Source organism: Ricinus communis, chromosome 10 (genome assembly GCF_019578655.1).
Source record: "Ricinus communis isolate WT05 ecotype wild-type chromosome 10, ASM1957865v1, whole genome shotgun sequence".
Lineage (NCBI taxonomy): Eukaryota > Viridiplantae > Streptophyta > Magnoliopsida > Malpighiales > Euphorbiaceae > Ricinus > Ricinus communis.
Window position 1 is genome coordinate 24,189,431 of NC_063265.1, and position 21,010 is coordinate 24,210,440.

At 31.4% G+C, this 21,010-nt stretch overlaps 1 protein-coding gene across 1 annotated transcript; it reads left to right on the forward strand.

The window, feature by feature from the left end:
• Window positions 1-20,124, forward strand: LOC8277883 (protein kinase and PP2C-like domain-containing protein). The gene is made up of 13 exons (XM_015723589.3): window positions 1-218; window positions 318-452; window positions 523-640; window positions 1,345-1,511; window positions 2,270-2,337; window positions 2,452-2,675; window positions 6,518-6,569; window positions 14,093-14,639; window positions 15,274-15,343; window positions 15,427-15,643; window positions 15,733-15,837; window positions 18,655-18,750; window positions 19,672-20,124. The coding sequence occupies exons 2-13, from the start codon at window positions 338-340 to the stop codon at window positions 19,864-19,866; spliced, it is 1,974 nt and encodes a 657-aa protein (XP_015579075.1). The 5' UTR covers window positions 1-218; window positions 318-337; the 3' UTR covers window positions 19,867-20,124.
• The last annotated feature ends 886 nt before the right edge of the window (window positions 20,125-21,010 follow it).

Here is a 21,010-nt window from a genome sequence, read left to right on the forward strand (position 1 = left end):
CCCATAAGAATGCCGGATCTAAGAACGCCAACCTATAATTTTTTCCTTTTTTTTTTGTTTTCTTTTTAACTTCACATAAGTGTTTATTCCTAAGGTTAGCTAGGAAATAACATCTCGAAATGAAGAAGAGAAAGGAAACTTCCTCCACAGGAAAAAAGGAAAAAACAAAATAAACAGATTACCTTGCTTCTAAAAGAAACAATACAGTTGAGAAATATGTAAGAAATTAAAATAAACTTGCATGCTGTCTCTTCTTTAATTCTTTATAAATATTATCAAATAAGCGATTCTAATTCCACTTTTTGAATCGTGCGCAGTGAGAGAGAAGGAAAAGAAAATGGGAGTGGAGATCATGGAGCCAAACACATGCATAAGGGGATGCTGCAGCAGCAATTCAATCCCTCTTCACCTCCCTCCTTCTTGTTACACTCTCCTCTCCCCAATTGCCAGAGGTGACTCTTCAATTCTTCCTCCAATTTCCAGTTTTCCATCGTTTTTATTTCCAAATTTTGTTGGATGCAGGGGGAGAGAGTGTTGTATATGAAGGAATTCTTGATGGGAGAAGAGTTGCTGTAAAGAAACCAATCTTGTCTACTTCTGAGGATATTGATAAGTTCCATAAGGAGCTCCAACTCTTATGGTTTCTTTCTTTCTTCTCTCTCTCTAAAGAAATTGTATAATTGAGGTTACTTTAAGCATGTTTTGTTATTTTTTTTTTCCAGTTTACTTTATTCAAGTTTGGAGATGCTGAAATCTTTTTTTTTTTTCCTTACTTCTTTGACCTGAATTTATGTAAGCTTCCGTACAAATGCATTTGTTGTTTTGAACTTAACAGAGCACATATATCATCTTTCAACTAATATTTAATGTGTATGCACACATTGGACATTATGTGTATATATATATGTATTGTAAACTTATGCTACATTTTAAGAAATTTATTTCGATTGCAAATGAATTTTCATGTTTGGTATGTTAAATTATAACTATAGAATTCATTTCAAATGAAATAAATATTGTGTTTGAAATAATGACAGTAAAGATAATTATAGAGAGAAGACATGAGAGTGAAATTAAAATGAAATGTTAATGTTAAAAGGGTATTTTGGTCTTATGAAATGTGTTGACTTACTAGTTTGGTATTTATTTGGAAATTCTATCAATTGTCTTAGAATTTAGTTTAGTTTATTTCCATAAATTTTATAATATGGAATTCTAAATTAACTTTTGTTTCAATCAAACACATAAACCTATGATATTCATTTCAACTGAACACAAATGTTAGTGAGGATAATGATAGCATTATTTCTCTTTTCTTTTTCTTTTTCTGATGTAACAATGAAGCACACTAGACCATCCAGGAATAGCTAGGCTGGCTGCGGCTCATGCAAAGCCTCCGAATTACATGTTCTTCTTCGAACTCTATGAATCTGGCAATCTTGCAGGGAAATTACATGTGGAAGAATGGAGTCCAAGTATTGATCAGGTGCTCAGGATCTCTATTCAACTGGGTATAACTTTAATTAACTCAGATGCCCTTGCTTTCTCTCTGTCTGCATTCATTACTTACTTCATACTTGTATTCTTTATGACTGTTTTTGCCTTCCTGTTAAGTATATGTAGGGCCTCTATTATTTCTACTTTCTTTTATATTGACATTTTTATTTAGGAATTGGTTTGCTTCCTATTTACATGTCATAATTCCTCTTGCTTAGTCTCTCTTTCCCTTTAATAGAAGGATAACCTCAATAATTCCCCTGCTTTTTCTTTCCCTCCCCTACAGTTAATCCCATCTAGACACCTTCTCTTCAAACTTCCAGTCACACTATTAACATAGAGGGCTCAAAAGAAATCATTACAGTATATGGTTCTTTATGTATTTTTTCTTTTATTGGCTACAGGTAACACTGAAATTCCTTTTACGCATTTTACCTGTTTCTGTATAGAGCGAAGATGTTCTAAAAAAATTAGTGGACGAACGAGAATTCAGGAATTAACTGAAATGAGGATATCTTGATTATCATAGAATTCAACTTTAGTTTCCTTATTTTTTATGAGCTAATATATTGATATTCTAGGTTGTTGCCTTACTGTTCTGAGTTTCTGTTAGTTCATTTGGCCGTGTTTCTGCATTTGGAACCTTCTTATAGCCTATTTCAGTAAAATTTTTATATTAACCCATTTCTCTCAGCTAGAAACTATTTGAGGATGGTGTTGAATGATATAACATAGTTTCTCATTCCCCGTTTCTTCTGCTATTTTCTTCCAGCAAAGGCTTTGCAGTATCTGCATAACCAAGGAATTGTGCATAGGGATGTGAAACCAGCAAATGTTCTTGTAATTTCTTCATAATCTCTTAGTTGATCAGTAGATTTTATTTGGTATTAGAAATTTTATAATGAATTATTTCTAGAAATGTCTAACGATAACTATATTTGTGCATGCTTGCAGCTTGACAGAAACCTCTGTGCACATCTAGCAGACTTTGGTTTAGCGGAATACAGGAAGAATCTTAAAGGAGTTTCCATGGAGAATTGGAGATCATCAGGCAAGCCTACTGGTGGTTTCCACAAAAAGAATATGGTTGGCACACTCATTTATATGGCACCTGAAATTTTGAAAAAGGAGATACATACTGAGAAATCAGATGTCTACAGTTTTGGGATATCCATCAAGTAAGAGTATGAGACACATTTCTCGTATTTGTGCTAACTCGTGAGGCTTCTTTTACACTTAACAAGAGAAATGTTACGAAGTATTATGTTATCAATATCATCTTACTGGCTCAAGTTGCTATAGGTTAGTTGGATTAAGAATCATCTTGAAACCTACCTTTTTGGATGAAATCAACGCATCTTCATCAAATATGATTTCATGAAGCAATTTTAGCTGGCTCATAGTTGTGTCAAACTTAATTGTGACTGCCAAGCTTTTGTGCGTGAATTATTTTAATTAATTTTATCATATTAACAGAGTAATTAGACAATTTAAACTTCTTAGCGGAAGAAATATGCTAAAATATATTAATGCATACTTTTCAGTCAAAATTTTATGCATGTTCTGATTTTCCTCATGGTTATGCTGTTAACCATTACAGATGCTTCAATATATACCTTTGACTAGTATTTATTGACTTATCCTCCTTGTTATTGCAGTTAAACTGTGTTTTTAGCTTTTTGTTTTAACTTTGAATTTTTAACTAAAGTCAGAATCATGACTGATTATTATTACTTCTAGTTATATATTTGGGTGTAAAAATAGAACCTTTCTTTGTTCAACATTAACTTAAGTATCACATGTATCAAAGGACTGAATTTGATTTATCATTGTAGAATATTGATGACATCTTACAGAAATTATGGTTGGAATGTCAAGATACCATAGTAATAGCTCTAGGTGGATTAGCTCTTTTTGATCTGAATTGTAGTCTAAACGGGCAGTGGTCCTTGTGTTGCGCTTTGGTTGAAATCCAAAGCTGTACCATGTAGTAGGATAATTCCTTCCACCAGAAAAATAGAAAAGTATACTATGATAAAGAATTATATTAATAGACAAATAAATGGAGTATGCTAATGTCCTCACTGCTATTCACATAATAACTTCTATAGTAGATTCTGTCTGTAATTTGATTCACTTGTGCATTTGTGTTTCTAGTGAGAAAATGCTTGGTGGAATTGGGGATTTAAGGTTTGACTTTGGATGATAAGGGTGAACAAATTCAACTTAGAATTGAATAAATTAATGTTTATGGCAAAGTATTGCTCTTTTGTTGGGCAGATTGGAGAAGAAGCACTGTGAGAAAAACTAGTGTTTTGAATGTAGAATGCTGGTTTGGGAGGATACAAGGGAAATAATATTTAGGACGCCATGAATGAGATTTTGGGATATAGAAGATAATAAAGAATGGCTGGGTAGATGATAAGAAGAACAATCAGCAGTTCCAAAAATCTTGCAGAGTATTAAAAAGGAGAATAATTTTGCAATGATACAGGAGGGAGAAATTCACTGCACATGCTTTTTATAACATCTAATCAAAGTACATTTAATATCATTGTTAGAAGCTATGTTTTAAAAATTCGGACTGGACCAGCCAGTCCAACCAGGAATCAGTGGCCAGTCTGGTCCAATGAGGTCTAAAACAGGAAATCTGATCAGACTGGGGTTTGACCAATTTGATTGGCTTGTTTGATCCTGTTTAGCCGGTTGAACCAGTTTTAGTTATAAAATATTGGAAAAATTGTAGAAGAAATAAAGAAAAGTTAATATCTGACGGTTGAACTGGTCATTAGCACCTTGACCAGTTCAGGTAATGGTTCAGTTTTTGAAACAATTGTCAAAAACCTATAAAAATATCTAGGAAACATTATAGGGATAACTGCATACAAAGTCCCTATAATTATTGGGGCTGAAGCAAATCCTAGTGCTTTTAATCACGCTCTGATACTTTGTAACACCAGTTAGTTTTATTTTGGCAAGGAAATATTTTGAAACTGATACAAGTGCTCACATGGAATGGAATCTGTAGCATGTCATTAATGTAGAAGCCACTTGGTATCCTAGATAGCTATTATTTTGTTTCTTCTTTTCTGTTTTTTACTTTCTAAAGCTAAGCGGAACTTTTCTTTTCCACTCACCTCTTGTTGCAGCAAAAACCTTCAATTTTAAAACTGACAGCCTTTAACTTTATCAATTCAATAAATAGATTTTTTTTTTTTTTTTTACGAAAGAAAAAGATGTGGGAAAGTTTTGATTCTTCATTTGTTGATTTGAAAATATAATTCTTTCCTTTTCTTCTTGTTTGCTTTTTTCATTTGTTTTTAGCTGGATTTAATTAGATTTTTGTGCTCAATATCGAATGGATAATTTCCATGCAATATAAGAATTGAGTTTCCGAACTTGATTCAAATAGGCACAAAATTACTTTTTCTGAAAATTTGAATACATATATTATTGGTTTAATTCTTGCTATTGTTTTTATTTTTTATCAGTTTATTGTTGTGCTGAGTTGTTATTGCCCAAGTATCAATTTTAGTGGTACTACTATCAATATATTTATGCAATATCTTTGTGGCCTAAAATATATATCTAAAAACTGTCTGTTATTAGTTATATTTGTATACTATCAAGAAAGAAAATGAAGTGATGCTTATAACAAAAGTAGTAAAAGATGTTGAAGTGGTAGGGGATCAAATCCTTACCTAATGAAATGAGGTTAAGAATTACCACGACTTGTGTAACATAAAATCCGTGTACCAAATGATTCTAAGTTGTGGCCATTCTATAATCCCTAAATAATTTTGATAAGGCTTTGCTAATCACCATCATTGATCTTTTGTACGCAAGTTTCTTTAAAGTTGAATATGTTACACATTAACCAGAGGGAGAAGGAGAGGGAGAGGGAGAGGTTGGTCTTCATATAAGAATTTCTCACTATCCTCTCTTATACTGCTCCAAGTTGCTTGAAGAATTCATTGATTGGAAATCTACTTGTAGTTGGCACAAGAACAATACATTATGTACGTTATTGACTCTTGTAGTTATTATTGGAGATATTGCTTCATATACTGCTACATTATATATGTGAAAATGCATGCTTAGATTTACACTCCTACTTATCCATTGTATCTTCAATTAGAATAAGGTTCAATTTGGCATTCGAACTTTGCAGTTAGGTTTAATTTGACCATTTTTAAATTTGACGGCCAATTTAACTCCTAAATTTTTTGAATAGGTTCAATGTAGCTCCTTCTTTAAGAGAGTGATATGCACGCGCTATAGAGTCCAGTTTGGCCACTTAAATTTTAGTATAGGCTCAATTTGGCCACTCAACTTTTTGTGCGGCTCAATTTGATCCTAGAAAATAATCTGAATTATAATTGATTTAATTATATAATTAAATTTATATATTAATTTTTTTTTTATATATTTTAGATTTTGAATTAGTTGGTGGTAGTCATGTGGAGGCTGATAAAGTGGTGACAATGATGGTGTTGGATTGTAAAATCTCATATATGCTTTTATTTTCTAGTGATCATATTGTTAACTTTTTATTGATTTGTGGAAAAGTAATGGGGGCATTGATGAGTTGGTTTGATGTTTCATTGATTTGTGGTAATTTTAGAAAGATTTATATTTATTTTTTTAAATTTTAATTTAGAAAAAGAATAAAGTTCAATTTGCCTTTCAACTTGTCGCTCAAGTTCAATTTGGCTTTCAAACTTTGCATTCAGGCTCAATTTGGTGCTTTTTTCACGCTCTTGTTATAGCGCGTGCAATGAACTCGCTTAGAAAATGGCTAAATTGAACCTATTCGAGAAATTTAGGTGTTAGATTGGCTGCAAAAGTTAAAAAGGGCCAAATTTAATATGACTGCAAAGTTCGAGGGCCAAATTGAACCTTATTCCTCTTCAATTCTTTCTTTGTTCATTTTCCTAGTATTCATTTTTGTTTTTTTTTGGACTTGCACGTGAAAATATTTGTTTATGAACAAGAAAATTTAATTTTCATGCTATTGCAGTGAGCTTCTTACCGGTGTTGTCCCATATACGGATCTTCGTGCAGAAGCTCAGGTCAGCCTTTCTTATATTTGGCTAGTAATTATTTATTATCATTATTTTGTCTTTTGCACCTCAATCATCTACATCGAGTTTCTACTGTAAGTTATCATTTACTGGATGGTAAGGTGATTTTACACGTTGGCAATCAAATCTAGATGGTATGAATGTTGTGTTCCAATTAGTTGTATTGTGAAAAACTGAATGATTGTGTAATTACTACTATCTTTAGCCTTATAACTTCTAGACGTTTCATTTGCTTAATATTTGACGGAACTACATTAAAAGTCTTATAACTTACAGTGATTTTGCAATTATGCCTAACAACATTTCTTCCCTTTGAAGTTTTTGAGAAATAAATACTCTACTGTTAAAATTTTATCCTTTTGTTTAATATTTGATTTATTTATGAAAATATAAAGCCCTAAACCAGGTGAAATAGTGGTATCCTATTCATATAGCCTACCTCAACTAGCTTGGGCTTAAGGTAGAGGTGGCAAATGGATGGGTATGGGTGGGTGTGGGTTGAATATTAAGATGGTGGGTTTTAAATAACCCATTTATCCGTATATGACCCATTTAAAGTTTATATGAGTACCCAAACTTATATAACCCATATAAACACTTACCCGTTCATTTATCCGATTAGTGTTAATTTAATTATTTTTAATTAAAAAATTGTTTTAAATTATTATTATTATTATAGACCTTATTTATTATTATTATTACATGTTATAGTACTCAAATTTGGTGAATTACTTTAATTTCATCATTGTTATTCTTATATATAAATTTAACCAACACAATTCTTTTTTTCTTTATTTCTTTGAGTTTTGTTTCTACGATTTTATTGGTATTACTTTATCTCTGATGAATTTTTTTTTGTAGTTTCTTGATGTATTATCAATTCAATGCTTTGTTTTTTTTTTCTATTATTGCATTAAATTTATCTAAAAGAAACATACAAAATCCAGAAAAAGAAAAGAATATATAGAAAAAGCTAGTCTTTTTTTGGAATTGATACAGGCAGGAGGGTTATAAAAAATATAATAAATCTCTTATTTTCACATTTCTCTTTTCTATTTATTATTGAACTAAAACTACTAAACTAATCATGCCCTCCATAAATTATAGCATATTACTTTTTTCATTCTGAAATAAGTGTCTTTTAAAGAAATTTTACCTTATTTTAAATTAAGTGTTGTTTTAAGCAACTAAAGGAGTATTAATTACTTTTTTTCTAATTTTATCTTTATTTTGTGAGAGAAAATATTAATAAAGTAGAAAAAAAGAAATTCCATGAAGTAAAAAAGAATTTTATAGAAATTTTATGTATTTTAATAAATTGATATTTTGCTCATATAAATTTTTTTATTATAATTAAAACAATTTCTTAATCCTTGTAAGGAGACTTATTTAGGGACTTAATGTCAAACTGAAACTTCTTAAGTTTCATATGCATTGAAATTTAAATTTTATATATTTTTTTAATTTCATATTTTTATAATTGATCGAAGCTATTGATTTTCGAATCGGTTTGATTTTTTCGATTTTTTTCCTCACCCTTGAATATGGGATAGGCTTTTCTCAAAAGCTACTATAACTAGAAACTTTTCTTCAAAAATTATGTAACAAGAGCATCTCCAGCTATGGATGGCAATTAGGCGAATATTTTCAGGTACTCGACCCGACCGAATCTAATGGGATGGATTTAGGTAATAATAAACGAATTTAAGAAGAAATTTGGGATTTGATTTTACTACCCACATCGAGTTCGGGAAGGAGAATGAATTAATGAGTCTCTTAGAAGCCTAATTTTTACATATACTTCCTATAATAATGAAAGAGCATGATTTAATAGCTTGTTGGGATGCACTAAAAGAATCATTGATTTAAAAGATGACCAATAACAGCTTGAAATTTTAGTAAGAATAAAAGCAAGAAAAGAGAAAAAAGATAAAAATGGAAAATTGAACAAAAATAAAAAAGACATAAATTTATAAATGTGATTACATTGATGTATATAAATTTATAAATGAATATAGCTTTGAAAGGAAATTAAAAAAATATATATAGGCTAACTGAAAAGAATGTAATACATTAATAATACAGGCTAAAATTTTAAAATTAAAAAATGAGTAAAGAGAAAAAGAGTATAAGAAAAAAATGTAATCTTTTTGCATTCTTTACTTTTTAGTGAACGATTATGTCATATCATGTCATTTTTTTGAAAAAATACCGGTTTATCTTTTACAAATTTATTGGTGTTTTAAAGAAAAATGTAACTTTGTAAATTGAAGGTAAAACTATTACTGAGACCTTAGAAAAAGGATCTTTTTTTGTAAATATTCTAAAAAATTGATTAGATTGTTTATTTATGAGTATCCATATCCAATTTAGTCCAACTCACATAAATAAGATCATTTCCTTATTACCCTTTTACAACCCATTTAGTTCTTATATATTATCCATTTATTAACCATACCCGTATAACAAGGATGGATTAGGATGGATAAAAAGGTAAGGGTGGAATTGTCACCTCTAGCTTAAGGTATGATTGAATTGATTTGAGTATTGAATCGTGACTTACATGAAAGCTTTGATGATATCTAGCAAAAAAGGAGTGTAAATGGAGCATCTTGGTGGTTTTGCTGATTTCTACAATTGTCTTGATTTCTATATGTTCAACCCATTACAGATATCATTGTCTCGTTATGGTCATTGTTTATAAATATGTGTTGAAAAAGGATTTCACTTTCAAAATATTCTCCAGATTGGGATATTGAGAATCTTGAGATTCGCCTTCATTATCTATTGGGTTATGAATGTATCTTAGGCTCATCATACAAACTAGGATAACTAAAAGGTGGATTTATGACTGAAAACTTAATAAACTCTGATATTAAGAGTGATAAGAATTTTATATGTATTCATTAATGATTATTACATCTATATATACACAAGCTATATCTCTAATATAGGAATTCAAATCAAATAATGATTCCTAATTAAACTCCTAATTATTCTTTTATTTTGTATAGCTATACATTTCTAATTAATATAAAAGAGCTATAATATTCCTCTTCAAGTTGGAGCATAGATATTGATCATGCCCAGCTTGTTACAAAGATAATCAACCCTAACCCCATTAAGGGCTTTTGTAGATATATTTCAACTGTTCACTTGTTTTCATATATTCTGTAGAAACAAATCCTTGCTGAATTATTTCACAAACGAAATGATAATCAATTTCAATACGCTTAGTTCGTTCATAAAAGACTAGATTAGATGTAATATGAAGTGCAACTTGGTTGTCACACTATAACTTATTCGAAACTGAGATCTTAAGACCCACTTCAATGAGGAGCTAATAAATCCACATTATCTCATACACAGACTTGGCTATGGCCCTATATTTTGATTTTGCACTCGAACGTGAAACAACGTTTTGCTTCTTGCTTTTCTATGAAACCAAATTTCCTTAAACAAACACACAATAGCCTGAAGTAGATCTTTGATCTTTCTTCCACTCTGCCCAATCAACATCTGAATTACATTCGATTCTAGTATGACCATGGTTGCTATACAAGACTCCTCGCCCAGGTGCTCCTTTCAAATAGCTCAAAATTTGATCCAATTTTCCAGTGATTGATAGTTGGAGAAGACATATACAGCTTACCATGTTGACAGAATAGACAGTATCAGGACGATTCATAGTAAGATAGTTTAACTTTCCAACTAATCTTTTAATCTAAAAAGTAATCTAGAGCTCCTAAATCCTTTGTATGAAATTGACTTTAAAGAAAAGATTTTAGTGATGAAATCCCATTGGTATCACTCCTTATGATGATAATGTCATCAACATAAACAGCTAAGAAGATGATACTAGCTACAGACTGCTTGCAGAAAACAAAATGATCTGACTTACTTTTTTTCATTTCAAACTTCTCAATAGCTTGGCTAAAGTTTCTAAACCAGGCTTGAGGACTTTGTTTTAGTCCATACAAGGATTTACGAAGATGACAAACTTTCCCATATCTCCATGAGTAACAGAGCCAGTGGTTGCTCTATATAACCTTCCTCCTGAAGGTCACCGTGAAAAAATGCATTCTTAATGTCTAACTAATGAAGAGGCCGGTTATATATGACTGCTAGAGAAATGAATAACTTGATAAAAGCAAGTTTAGCAACAGAAGAAAAAGTGTCAGAACAATCAACTCTATTTGTCTAAGTATATCCCTTATCAACAAGTCAAGCTTTTAATCTAACAACAGTCCCACCAGGATTGACTATGACTGTTAATACCCATTTATATCCTATAGCCTTTTAACCTACAAGTAAGTTTACCAGGGTCCAAGTACCATTATCATCTAAAGCATTCATCTCTTCAATCATAGCATTACGCCAATCTAGGATAAGATAAAGCTTCATGAACAATTTTAGGAATGGAAACAGAATCAAGAGAAGCAAACAAAGAATAAGATGATGATAAATGGTTATATGACATAAAATACGACATTGGATAAGTGCATTGATGTTTACCTTTGCAAAAGACGATAAGAAGATCATTAATGGAACTGGGAGCCGAATCTGATGATGAAGGAACTAGCGCAAGACATGGAGCAAGAGGACTAGGGACGGGAGTAGGAACATGAGTAGGAGGTTGTTGACGACGAGAATAAACTTGTGTTATTAGAGGCTTAACTGGAGAGTAACAGTATAGATTAGTAAATTATCATCTCCCCTTGACGAACAGAACCTGAAGATGAAACAAATGGTGTTTGTTCTAGAAAGGTATCATCAATTGACACAAAGTCTTTATTAAGACTAGGACAATAACATCTATAACCTTTTTGCACACGAGAGTACCCAAGAAAGATGGTATCTATATTTTTTCTTCTTCCTTTCAAGTTTAGATTGTATCAGAGCAAATTTGGTTAGGTTTCTTAATTTCCTGACCTTCCATTTGAATGTCTAGTTCTAACAACCCAGTCTGGTGTTGCTGATGCGTTCACTTTAATTAATAGGACTTCAAATTGAAACTTAATTAGAACTTGGTAGATATTTTCACTAAACCATCTCTCATCCTTTTTTCAATGGTTTCAACATGATTACACAAGCTTTCATATTGCTTTTTAACATGTCATTCTATAATTTTCTTGGTAAGCCTTTTTTGCTCTATCACATTTGGGAATTGGAACACTACATCGAAGTATTCTTGAATATTTCTTGCTCATTGAGGATTCTCTCTAAAATAATTTTTTCAACTGAAATAATACTAGTAACCAAACTGTTCTCGTGGTTCTACTCGTTTTGACTTAACCCATACGCCTGTAAACCCACTCATAAACCCATTTTTAGTGCCTAAGACCTCAATCTATTTGCAATACTCGAACACTAAATCTTACTCATATGAGAATAAAGCAATCTTTTAATGAAAAATAACAAAACCATGTGAAGCATGTGGTGCATAGCTTGTACTCTTATGTATTCTTCACACTCTACACCTTATAGCCTTGAATAACTTAAAATCCTATAACTTTGATTAATGGGACTTCAAATTGAAACTTAATTAGAATTCGGTAGATAATTTCACTAAACTGTTGCTCATACTTTTTTTGATGGTTTCAACATAATCATACAACCTTTTATATTGCTTTTTAACATCTCCTTCTATAATTTTCTTGGTAAGCCTTTTCACTCTATCACATTTGGGAATTGGAACACTACATCGAAGTATCCTTGAATATTTCTTGCTCATTGCTTCCACTTCCCATTAAGGATTCTCTCTAAAATAATTTTGTCAACTGAAATAACACTAGTCTCCAAACTGTCCTCATAGTTCTACCCGTTTCGAATTAACCCATATGCCTGTAAACCTATTTTTAGTGCCCAAGACCTTAATACATTTGCAATACCCGTACTCTAGATCTTACTCATATGAGAACAAAGCAATCTTTTAATGCAAAATAACAAAGCCATGTGAAGCACGTGGTGCATAGCTTGTACTCCATGTATTCTTCACACTCTACATCTCATAGCCTTGAATAACTTAAAACCCTATAACTTTGATTAATGGGACTTCAAATTGAAACTTAAATTGGATGGTTTGAAATAATTTTGAGTTTTGCTTTGAGGAAAGATACTTTTGAGTTTTGAAATTCTAGAATTAGGGTTTTCTATTGAGTTTCTATGAGATTTTGGGTAATTGCTTTCAGTTTTTTGTGTAAAAAAACTAGAGAGAATATTGAAAACCTATGTTTTCTCACTACTAAATATTATTGATATATAACACCTATATAAATAGGTAATACAAGGTTCAGTAAAGGAAATAAATCAAATATACAAACTAAGGCATAATTACAACTATTTTCCTTTCTATATATATTGACTAATTCCATAATTTAAGCTAATTTACAGCTAGCAAATCCCTAAAATTTAGATTAGATTTCCAACCTTAGAATAAAACTCGAGTTCCAGTGAGTCACTATTTCCAACAAATCTCCACCTTTTATTTTAAATTGAATGGTTGAGATTTTATTAAAAATTTGAATTTAAATCTTAAAAATGGGTAGTTATTTTTTAGATAATAAATCTCAACTATTGATTCTAAGTCCAATAGTTAAGATTATCTAAACATGACCTATCATATTAACAATAATGTGAGGATCTTAATCCATTTGAATTTGGGGGCAATGTTTATATTTTGGTTCTTTTTCTTATTTCTTTTCTTTCTTCATTAATTGTTGCACAATAACTCTTAATTGACAAAATGGCCATGTCATAGTTGCGTTGTTGTCTACTTTCCACATAAGCACTACAGCGGCATCATCATTTACAAAGTTATATGCATATATTGGAAATTACTAACGGAGTTAATCATGAACTTAAGATATTTAAGATTGAAAAAGCGCGACCAAAAGCATATTTTTTTGTATTTTCCCCTTTTTATTATGCCTTTCCCTTTTAAAAGGAGATCGTAAATTTGTTTACATATAATTGTTGTTTATTTGAGGAAATATTTTGTTTTAAAGAATTTTAAACTGTATTGTGGAAAGGTGGATTTGAACATCTTTTTTCAATTTTCCCATTTTATCCTGCAATTGAAAGGGTGCTGTGACAAAGTGGGGAGAATTGCAATACATGTTTTCCAAGCAATTCCAAATAGTAAGGATGAGTTTATTTTATAAAACAGCACTGAACTTTGTATATCTTGATAACAGAAGTTTTCTTCTTACTTGCCAATTTGTTACAACCAAGTCGAGTATGAGGAAGTTATTCTTTAGTTTCATTTGTCAAACATCTTACCTATTTCCAGAGATGGTCTATTTAGTGATAAAAAGACAGACTCGAAGCAAATCTATATCCTTTGCTATGACTAGGTAATGATAGATATCTAGATGTTAAGAATGTGTAGTTTTATTAGAGCTAAGACGTTGGCATTTAAAGCCAAATATTATTGCATGTCTTGCCTATTTCATTATCTACCCTGACAACAAAAAGTGCAATATTTGGCTTGACAATTCATCTGTTGGCAGGCACATACTGTACTGGAGATGAACTATACAGAGCAGCAACTTACTGCAGCAGTGGTGTCTGGTAACTTGCGACCTGCTCTCGCTGGTCCTGAATCAGGGGCATCAGCAAGCATGCTCTCATTAATACAGAGGTGTTGGGATGAAAATCCTCAAATCAGACCTTCTTTTGATAATATCGTTTTGGAACTCAGTACAGTCTTGGAACACAAACTGAAAACAATGGGAGAAAATCAGGCTGGAGGTGAATCTACAATCTTACAAGATCAGCTCAGTGATGGTGCCAATAAGGTTCAAATATTCCGTGAGAGCATTAACTGGTCCACGCAGGGAGAAGAACTATCAAAGAAAGTTTCTTTAGCAGTTAATCTGGGTTTGAGAAATTGGCTTGATTCGTCAAATGATCCCCTGGCTTATCATCCAGTACTTTCTTGGGGATCCTTTGCTACATGCGGGAAAAGGGAAACTATGGAGGATAGGCACTTCCTTATGCCCCACATGTGTGATGAAAAGGATATCCATGTTTTTGGCATCTTTGATGGTCATAGAGGTGTGCTAAGGGTGATATTTTCAATCCTAATGGTCCACTAAAACTGGATTTGAGGAATAATTTTTTAAATGGCCACTAAATCTTAGTAATTAAAGTAGGGGCTTTGAGACTGACTTATGCATCTGTGGACTTTTGTGAGTGATTCCTTAGTGGAGAAAATTTTATAGAAGAGCTGAGACTTTTGGGATCATTTAGATTTACAAGATGATCTTTCCCTAGATAGTTGCTTCCGACCATCTTATTTTTCTATTTCCTTAACCAGATCTCGTGGGATAAGTTATTGATAATATGATTTCTTTTTACCAAAGTTTATTTTAGTTCAATATTGCTGTTCAGCATTCAATAGCATGATGTGAGACAGTAACTTGCTTGTATCTTCTAGTTGAAAGATGCAGATTTTCCATGTGATTAGATCATAGAGACCTTTTAGTTAGAGTTAGGAAATGGAAAAGGATAAAATTTCTGGAGTTAATAAGTGTCTTACATATTACTTAATCCTACTAGGGTTACAGTCATTCTTCCTCATTGCTTAATCCTACTAGGGTTAAGTCATTCTTCCACATTCTGTTTCCAAATTTAGTTAATTCTAATGTTTTCACTGTATAGTGATGAATAGATGTGAATTCACATGCAGGTGCAGCAGCTGCTGAGTTTTCAGCTCAAGCTATGCCAGGATTTCTGCGAAGTTTAGCTTTTGTAACAAGGTTTGTTCATCTTTTAGAATCTTTGTGCTTTCAAATTCTACCTATGATACATACTCTTGACTAAATTCATTGTATGAATGCAGTCCCAAGAGTGCATTATTTGAAGTATTCATTAGTACAGATCTTGCATTTCGAAATGAACTGGATTCTCATCGTAAATCAAGGGTTATTCAGAAAGACTGGCATCCTGGTTGCACTGCTATTGCTGCATTAATAGTTCGAGACAAACTTTTTATTGCCAATGCTGGCGATTGCAGGTCAATTTTATGTAGATCTGGCCGTGCCTTTTCTCTGAGTAAGGTGTGTTCAACTGGTTTTGACAAATTTGGGTTCATGCTTATGACTTCTTATTCCTTACAGTTTGAAAATAATTGACTTTGCCATATTAGGATCACATTGCAAGCTGTCTTGAGGAGAGGGAGCGTGTTGTTAGCGCAGGGGGACTAGTGAAATGGCAAGTCGATACTTGGAGGGTTGGTCCTGCTGCACTCCAGGTTTTCCTCTTTACCTTTCATGATATAATGGACAATGTTATCATTCTGGAAGTATTCTTTGTTTCTCACTGTTTTAATTCATATACATTTTTAATTGAGGGCTTCTGGAGAGCCTCGTCTCAAACTAGAAGTAAAAATTGTGAGATGACGAAAATATATACTGAAGCTCTTTTATTATTAAAAAGGGCACAACCTTTTTCATGGTATGATATGAATGCTTAAAGAAGGGAGAGAAAAGTAACAGCAGTACTGCAATAGAGGAACCTTGCTATTCGGAACTGCTGACTGAAATTTGATTATTTTACTAGGTTTCAACTGCCAAAAGGATTAATAATATGCTACCTCTTATTGAACACCAGTAATTCCTATGGGTATGGTCACCTGTAGGCTAGTAATAGTTGGTCGTTGATTACCATTTCCTTTTGGATGTCAAAATTTATTTTTTAAGAAATTTACTACTTTAAAGTTGTGGATTATTTTCAGAAAGTAAATGTAAAATTCCATGAGAAAAAAATAAGGCTTTTATGGGAAAGCAGTGGCAATTTTTTTTTTTTCATGGTCTAAAAACATATAAAATCATTTAATTCATGAATACCAAACATAAAAGATATAAAATAAAAATGATAAATCTACCTCATTTGGCTGATTTTACGGTAATACAAGTTAAAATAATATCTTTTAAGTATCTTATAGATATACTTTTAATATTTTTTTGGATAAAATTCTAAAAAGAAAACTTCGTAATAATACAAGTTAAAATAATAAATTTTCAGTATCTTTTTTTTTTGATGAAATTCTCAAAAAATAAAAAAATATAAAGTAAAAACTGAATTTACAATTATACAAATTAAAAATAATATTATTTCAATATCTTTTAGATATATTTTTAGTATATTCTTTTGAACGAAGTTCTAAAAAGAAAATTCATAATAATACTACTTAAAATAAATAAACTTTGGATCTTTTAGGTATACTTTTCATATCTTTTTTCTAATGAAATTCTAAAAAAATAAAAAAAAATATAAAATAAAAACTGACTTCATAATAATACAAATTAAAATAATATCCTTTCGGTATCTTTTAGGCATATAGTTGATATCTCTTTTCTGACGAAATGCTGCAAAAGATACCGTACAAATAAAAGATTTTGAGAAAAAAACCGTACAAAAAGAAAAAGAAAATTCACTGTAAAAATAAAATTTTCTTAGAAAAAATAATGCTCCATGAAATTTTTCAAACAATAATGGTATGTATAATTTTTGTGAGCTTCCCAACTGTTTTTGGGGCCAAATATTCCATCTTAGGCAAGAGGCTCAGATGCTGTTGTACGTGACAAATGGCCTTGAGTAGAATTTATTTCCAAAAGTTAGCTCAAGGGAAGAGGGTGTCCAATCCACATATATATACCATAACAGTTTAGTAACCAGGCGATATGAGATAAATACAATTTATGACACCCTTCCTCATTGATACCATGAGAAATTGTTTTGGGTAGAACTCATTTCCAAAAGTTAGATTTAAAGAAAAAAGTGGCCAATTCATATATATAAAGCATAATAGCCTAATAATTAGATGATGTGGGATAAATACAACTTTTAACAATATGGGAAAGTTGTAATTGAATAAGTCAGATAGAAATCATATAAGTATAAATAAATGATATTACCCAAGAATCTCCATTTTATTAAAGAAATGTCCTTAAATTGAGTTTTGATGCTCTACCAACAGAGAGGTTTTTAGAAATTAAGGAAATGAGAGAAATTCTAGAAGAAAAGCTTTGGCAGTTTTATAACTAGAAGGTTCCCTTCAGTGCTGGATGTATGTTTCAATTCAGAAAATACAAATTTAAGTTTGACTTTTCATACTCCACAGCCATGTTTAGTTCATGGAATAGCTAAGGAAAATAATAGCTATTTTATGAAATTATCATTCTTCGATTTTGCAAAATACCTATTTTATTGTAAATTGAAGAATGACTTTCCACACCTTAAGGAATAAAATAGTTACCTAGTTGCCTACCTTAGATCCATTTGACATCATTTTCTATTATCTGCCGCCACGGCCACTATCCACCCACCACATGCATATTAATACTTATGATTTTTTGGCTAAATTACTAATTAAATCTTGAACTTTATACTCTTTTAATAATTTTGTCCAATTGTTTTAAAATTAAAAAGAAATTCCTATGCTTTCAATTTATTTTCAAAAACACTTTTCAACAACAAATTTTAGAATTTTATAATGAGAAAAATAACGTGGCAAGTCAATTCTGCTTTCTAACATAAAAATTAGTGAGTCACCAAAAATTTGTTGCATTTAGATGTAAAATGTTTTAAAGGATGTATATATGTGAGACTTTTAATGATTATATGTTAAATTTAGGACAAATTATTTTTATTGATTCATAATTATTATTTTTTTAGTAAACACAATCGACTTCCTACATCATTTTTCTTACCTTGAAATTGTAAAAATTGTCATCAGAAAGCATTTTCGAAAAAAAATAAAAGTATGGGTATTTGTTTTAAAATTTTGAAACAACGGGATAAAATTGTAAAAAAGTGTAAAGCTCATGATTTGATTTGTAATTTAACCTATTTATTATAATTTTGTTTAGAAATACTTGATCCAAGCCTTTAATCATTCTACTCTTTAGAAATCGCTATTGTATTTTGTACCTATTTCATTCTATGAACTAAACATGGTCTAAGAGTTTGTTTAATGGTATAAATTTAATGTTGTACTTTCTTCTTCATCATCTGCTTCCTTCTCTCCTCCCCTCCAAGAGTTTGATAAATTTGTTTGTTTAAAAAGGTCACTCGCTCCATTGGTGATGATGATCTGAAGCCTGCTGTTACTGCAGAACCTGAGATAACTGAAACTACTCTGTCATCAGAGGATGAATTTTTGGTAAGGGTCATCTTTTTAATCAATGTTGGTATATTGCTGATAATAATTGTACAGAGTTAAGATTTAGATATCATATTTTGCATACATTGATATACAGGTCCCCTAAAACTCTCTTTGGTTTTAAAGATATGTGGCCTTTTCACTGTTCCTGTTCTTGTTTTAATGAAATAGTCTCCGGGATGGGTGGGATTGATTGTAGGTCATGAGAAAGTTGAAAGAGTTAGGGCATAGATTATAGATATATTAGATGCCAAAGCAGGCTATCTTGCAAGAGACTGATGCAGGTTGGATGTTGTTTGTGTGTGAAGTGCAACTGCAAGAAAGCAGCAGACTATCTCTAAAGAATAAATTTAAGGATTCTACTTGTGAGGAATGAGATTAAATTGGAGACAGTACTATTCTTTTCTCTCTTTTTTTCCTCTTTTAATTTGGTAGATGCTGGCAGGAGTTGTATCCAGGAATTCCACAGATGGTGGTGATATTATCAAAGACCTAACTTTTGATTGCATATAGATTACACTTCTTTCTAGTGACCTTACTTAAGAGAAAGCCACTCTTACATGCATAATAAGTAGATCTTGGCATTTGGCAGATCAGCCAGTTTGATACACATCCACTAACAACACCCGAATTTAGCCTTAGACAACAACATAGACTACAGTTTTGTGAGGATGTTACATTAACCTATCTTTCTAGGTTTCATCCTCACAGCATTCTGATCCAAACTCCGATCTCGATGGGGTTGAACCTGAATACTCCTAAATTGAAGCCCCTAGTTCCAACTATTCGGATGGCATCTAATGCATTTAATGCGGATTACAATGCACAACATAGCTTCTGTTTCTTGTCGCTGTAACAAAAGCATAATATTATTATCAGCTGGATGGGTGGAGATGAAAGTAATATGTGATTAATTATCAGGTGATGGCTAGCGATGGACTGTGGGATGTTGTGAGCAATGAAGAGGTAGTAGACATAATCAGGGACACTGTGAAAGAACCTGGAATGTGCTCCAAGAGATTGGCAACAGAAGCTGCAGAGAGAGGCAGCAAAGATAACATCACAGTCATTGTTGTCTTCTTACGCCCTGTGTCTACGGCGGAGAGAATTTACTAGATCAAGAGCTCATGCAAGTAAGTCATTATGAATTGTAGATTTATGGGGAGTCTGAAACTTTCAGTATGATATGGAAAACTGTGCCATTGATTCACTCATTCTTCAGTAATTCATGTAATCTTCATCTAATTATTTCCATGATTATTGGTTTTATGCATTCATACTTCACACTTGAATGCCCTTCTGTAATATTATATTTCAGATTCTATACTTGAAGAATTTTCAAGTAGATATTAGTAAATTTGTAATTGTCATTCATGGATTCTCAATTTCGGAAATAGGAGAGAGAGGGGAAACCTCAATATTTCGAATTGGATTCAATATAAAAAAAAAAATTTAGAATTAAAATAATGAAACAAATATTTTATTTTATAACCTGTATAGGTAATAAGATATTCAATCAACCTTCTCTGCCTACAAATTCAGGGGCAAATTGATAATGTATCCTATAAATTATTAAGATCATAATTAGCAGCATAAATTGATTTGATGTAATGCAATTAATTTCCTTTAATTAGAGAAGAAATAGGTATAAACTTTTTACAGGAAAAGCATTTTGTAGTTTATATGGAAATTGAAAGAAAAATATTTACCTCTTGATGATTTTACAAATATATTGCTTTATACTAAATCACCAACACAATTTACTAGGAAATTGTATTGTGTTTACTAAGAAATTGTATTTTAATGTTCAAAGCTCAAATATTTTAAGTTCTTAATTGTTTGTCTTAAACTAGAGAGAGAGTACTTTTTTTTATTTATTTCAAGTATTGAACGTTTTTAGTAGAGGAAGTTACTTTTAGTTAACTTCCTCTAATTTGTGTTGTGTTGGTAACTCACACAAACAATTAATCATTATTAATTATATTAATAAAATTAATTATAATTAATATAGGTCAATATATGTAAATGGGTTTGGGTTAACCCGTTATGGGCGATCTAATCCGAATTCCAACATCTCTCACTCAAACATGATAGATAGACCTCTTTGCGAGTCTCTAAATTTTAAAACAATTTAAAATTTTCATACTAGTAAATGGATCGTGCGATCTAGCGAGCAGACCTGTGTGTGGAAGCCTATTACTATACAGCTATTAGGAATAACATAGTAGCTTCAACCCAAAAAGTAAATAATTAAACAATT

Bases quoted from the DNA above. Each gene is read 5' to 3' on its own strand.
- LOC8277883 (XM_015723589.3), top strand. From the start codon at position 338: ATGGGAGTGGAGATCATGGAGCCAAACACATGCATAAGGGGATGCTGC. The intron at 1,512-2,269 runs GTATAACTTTAA...ATTTTCTTCCAG, and splicing joins CAGGATCTCTATTCAACTGG to CAAAGGCTTTGCAGTATCTG. The intron at 2,676-6,517 runs GTAAGAGTATGA...ATGCTATTGCAG, and splicing joins AGTTTTGGGATATCCATCAA to TGAGCTTCTTACCGGTGTTG.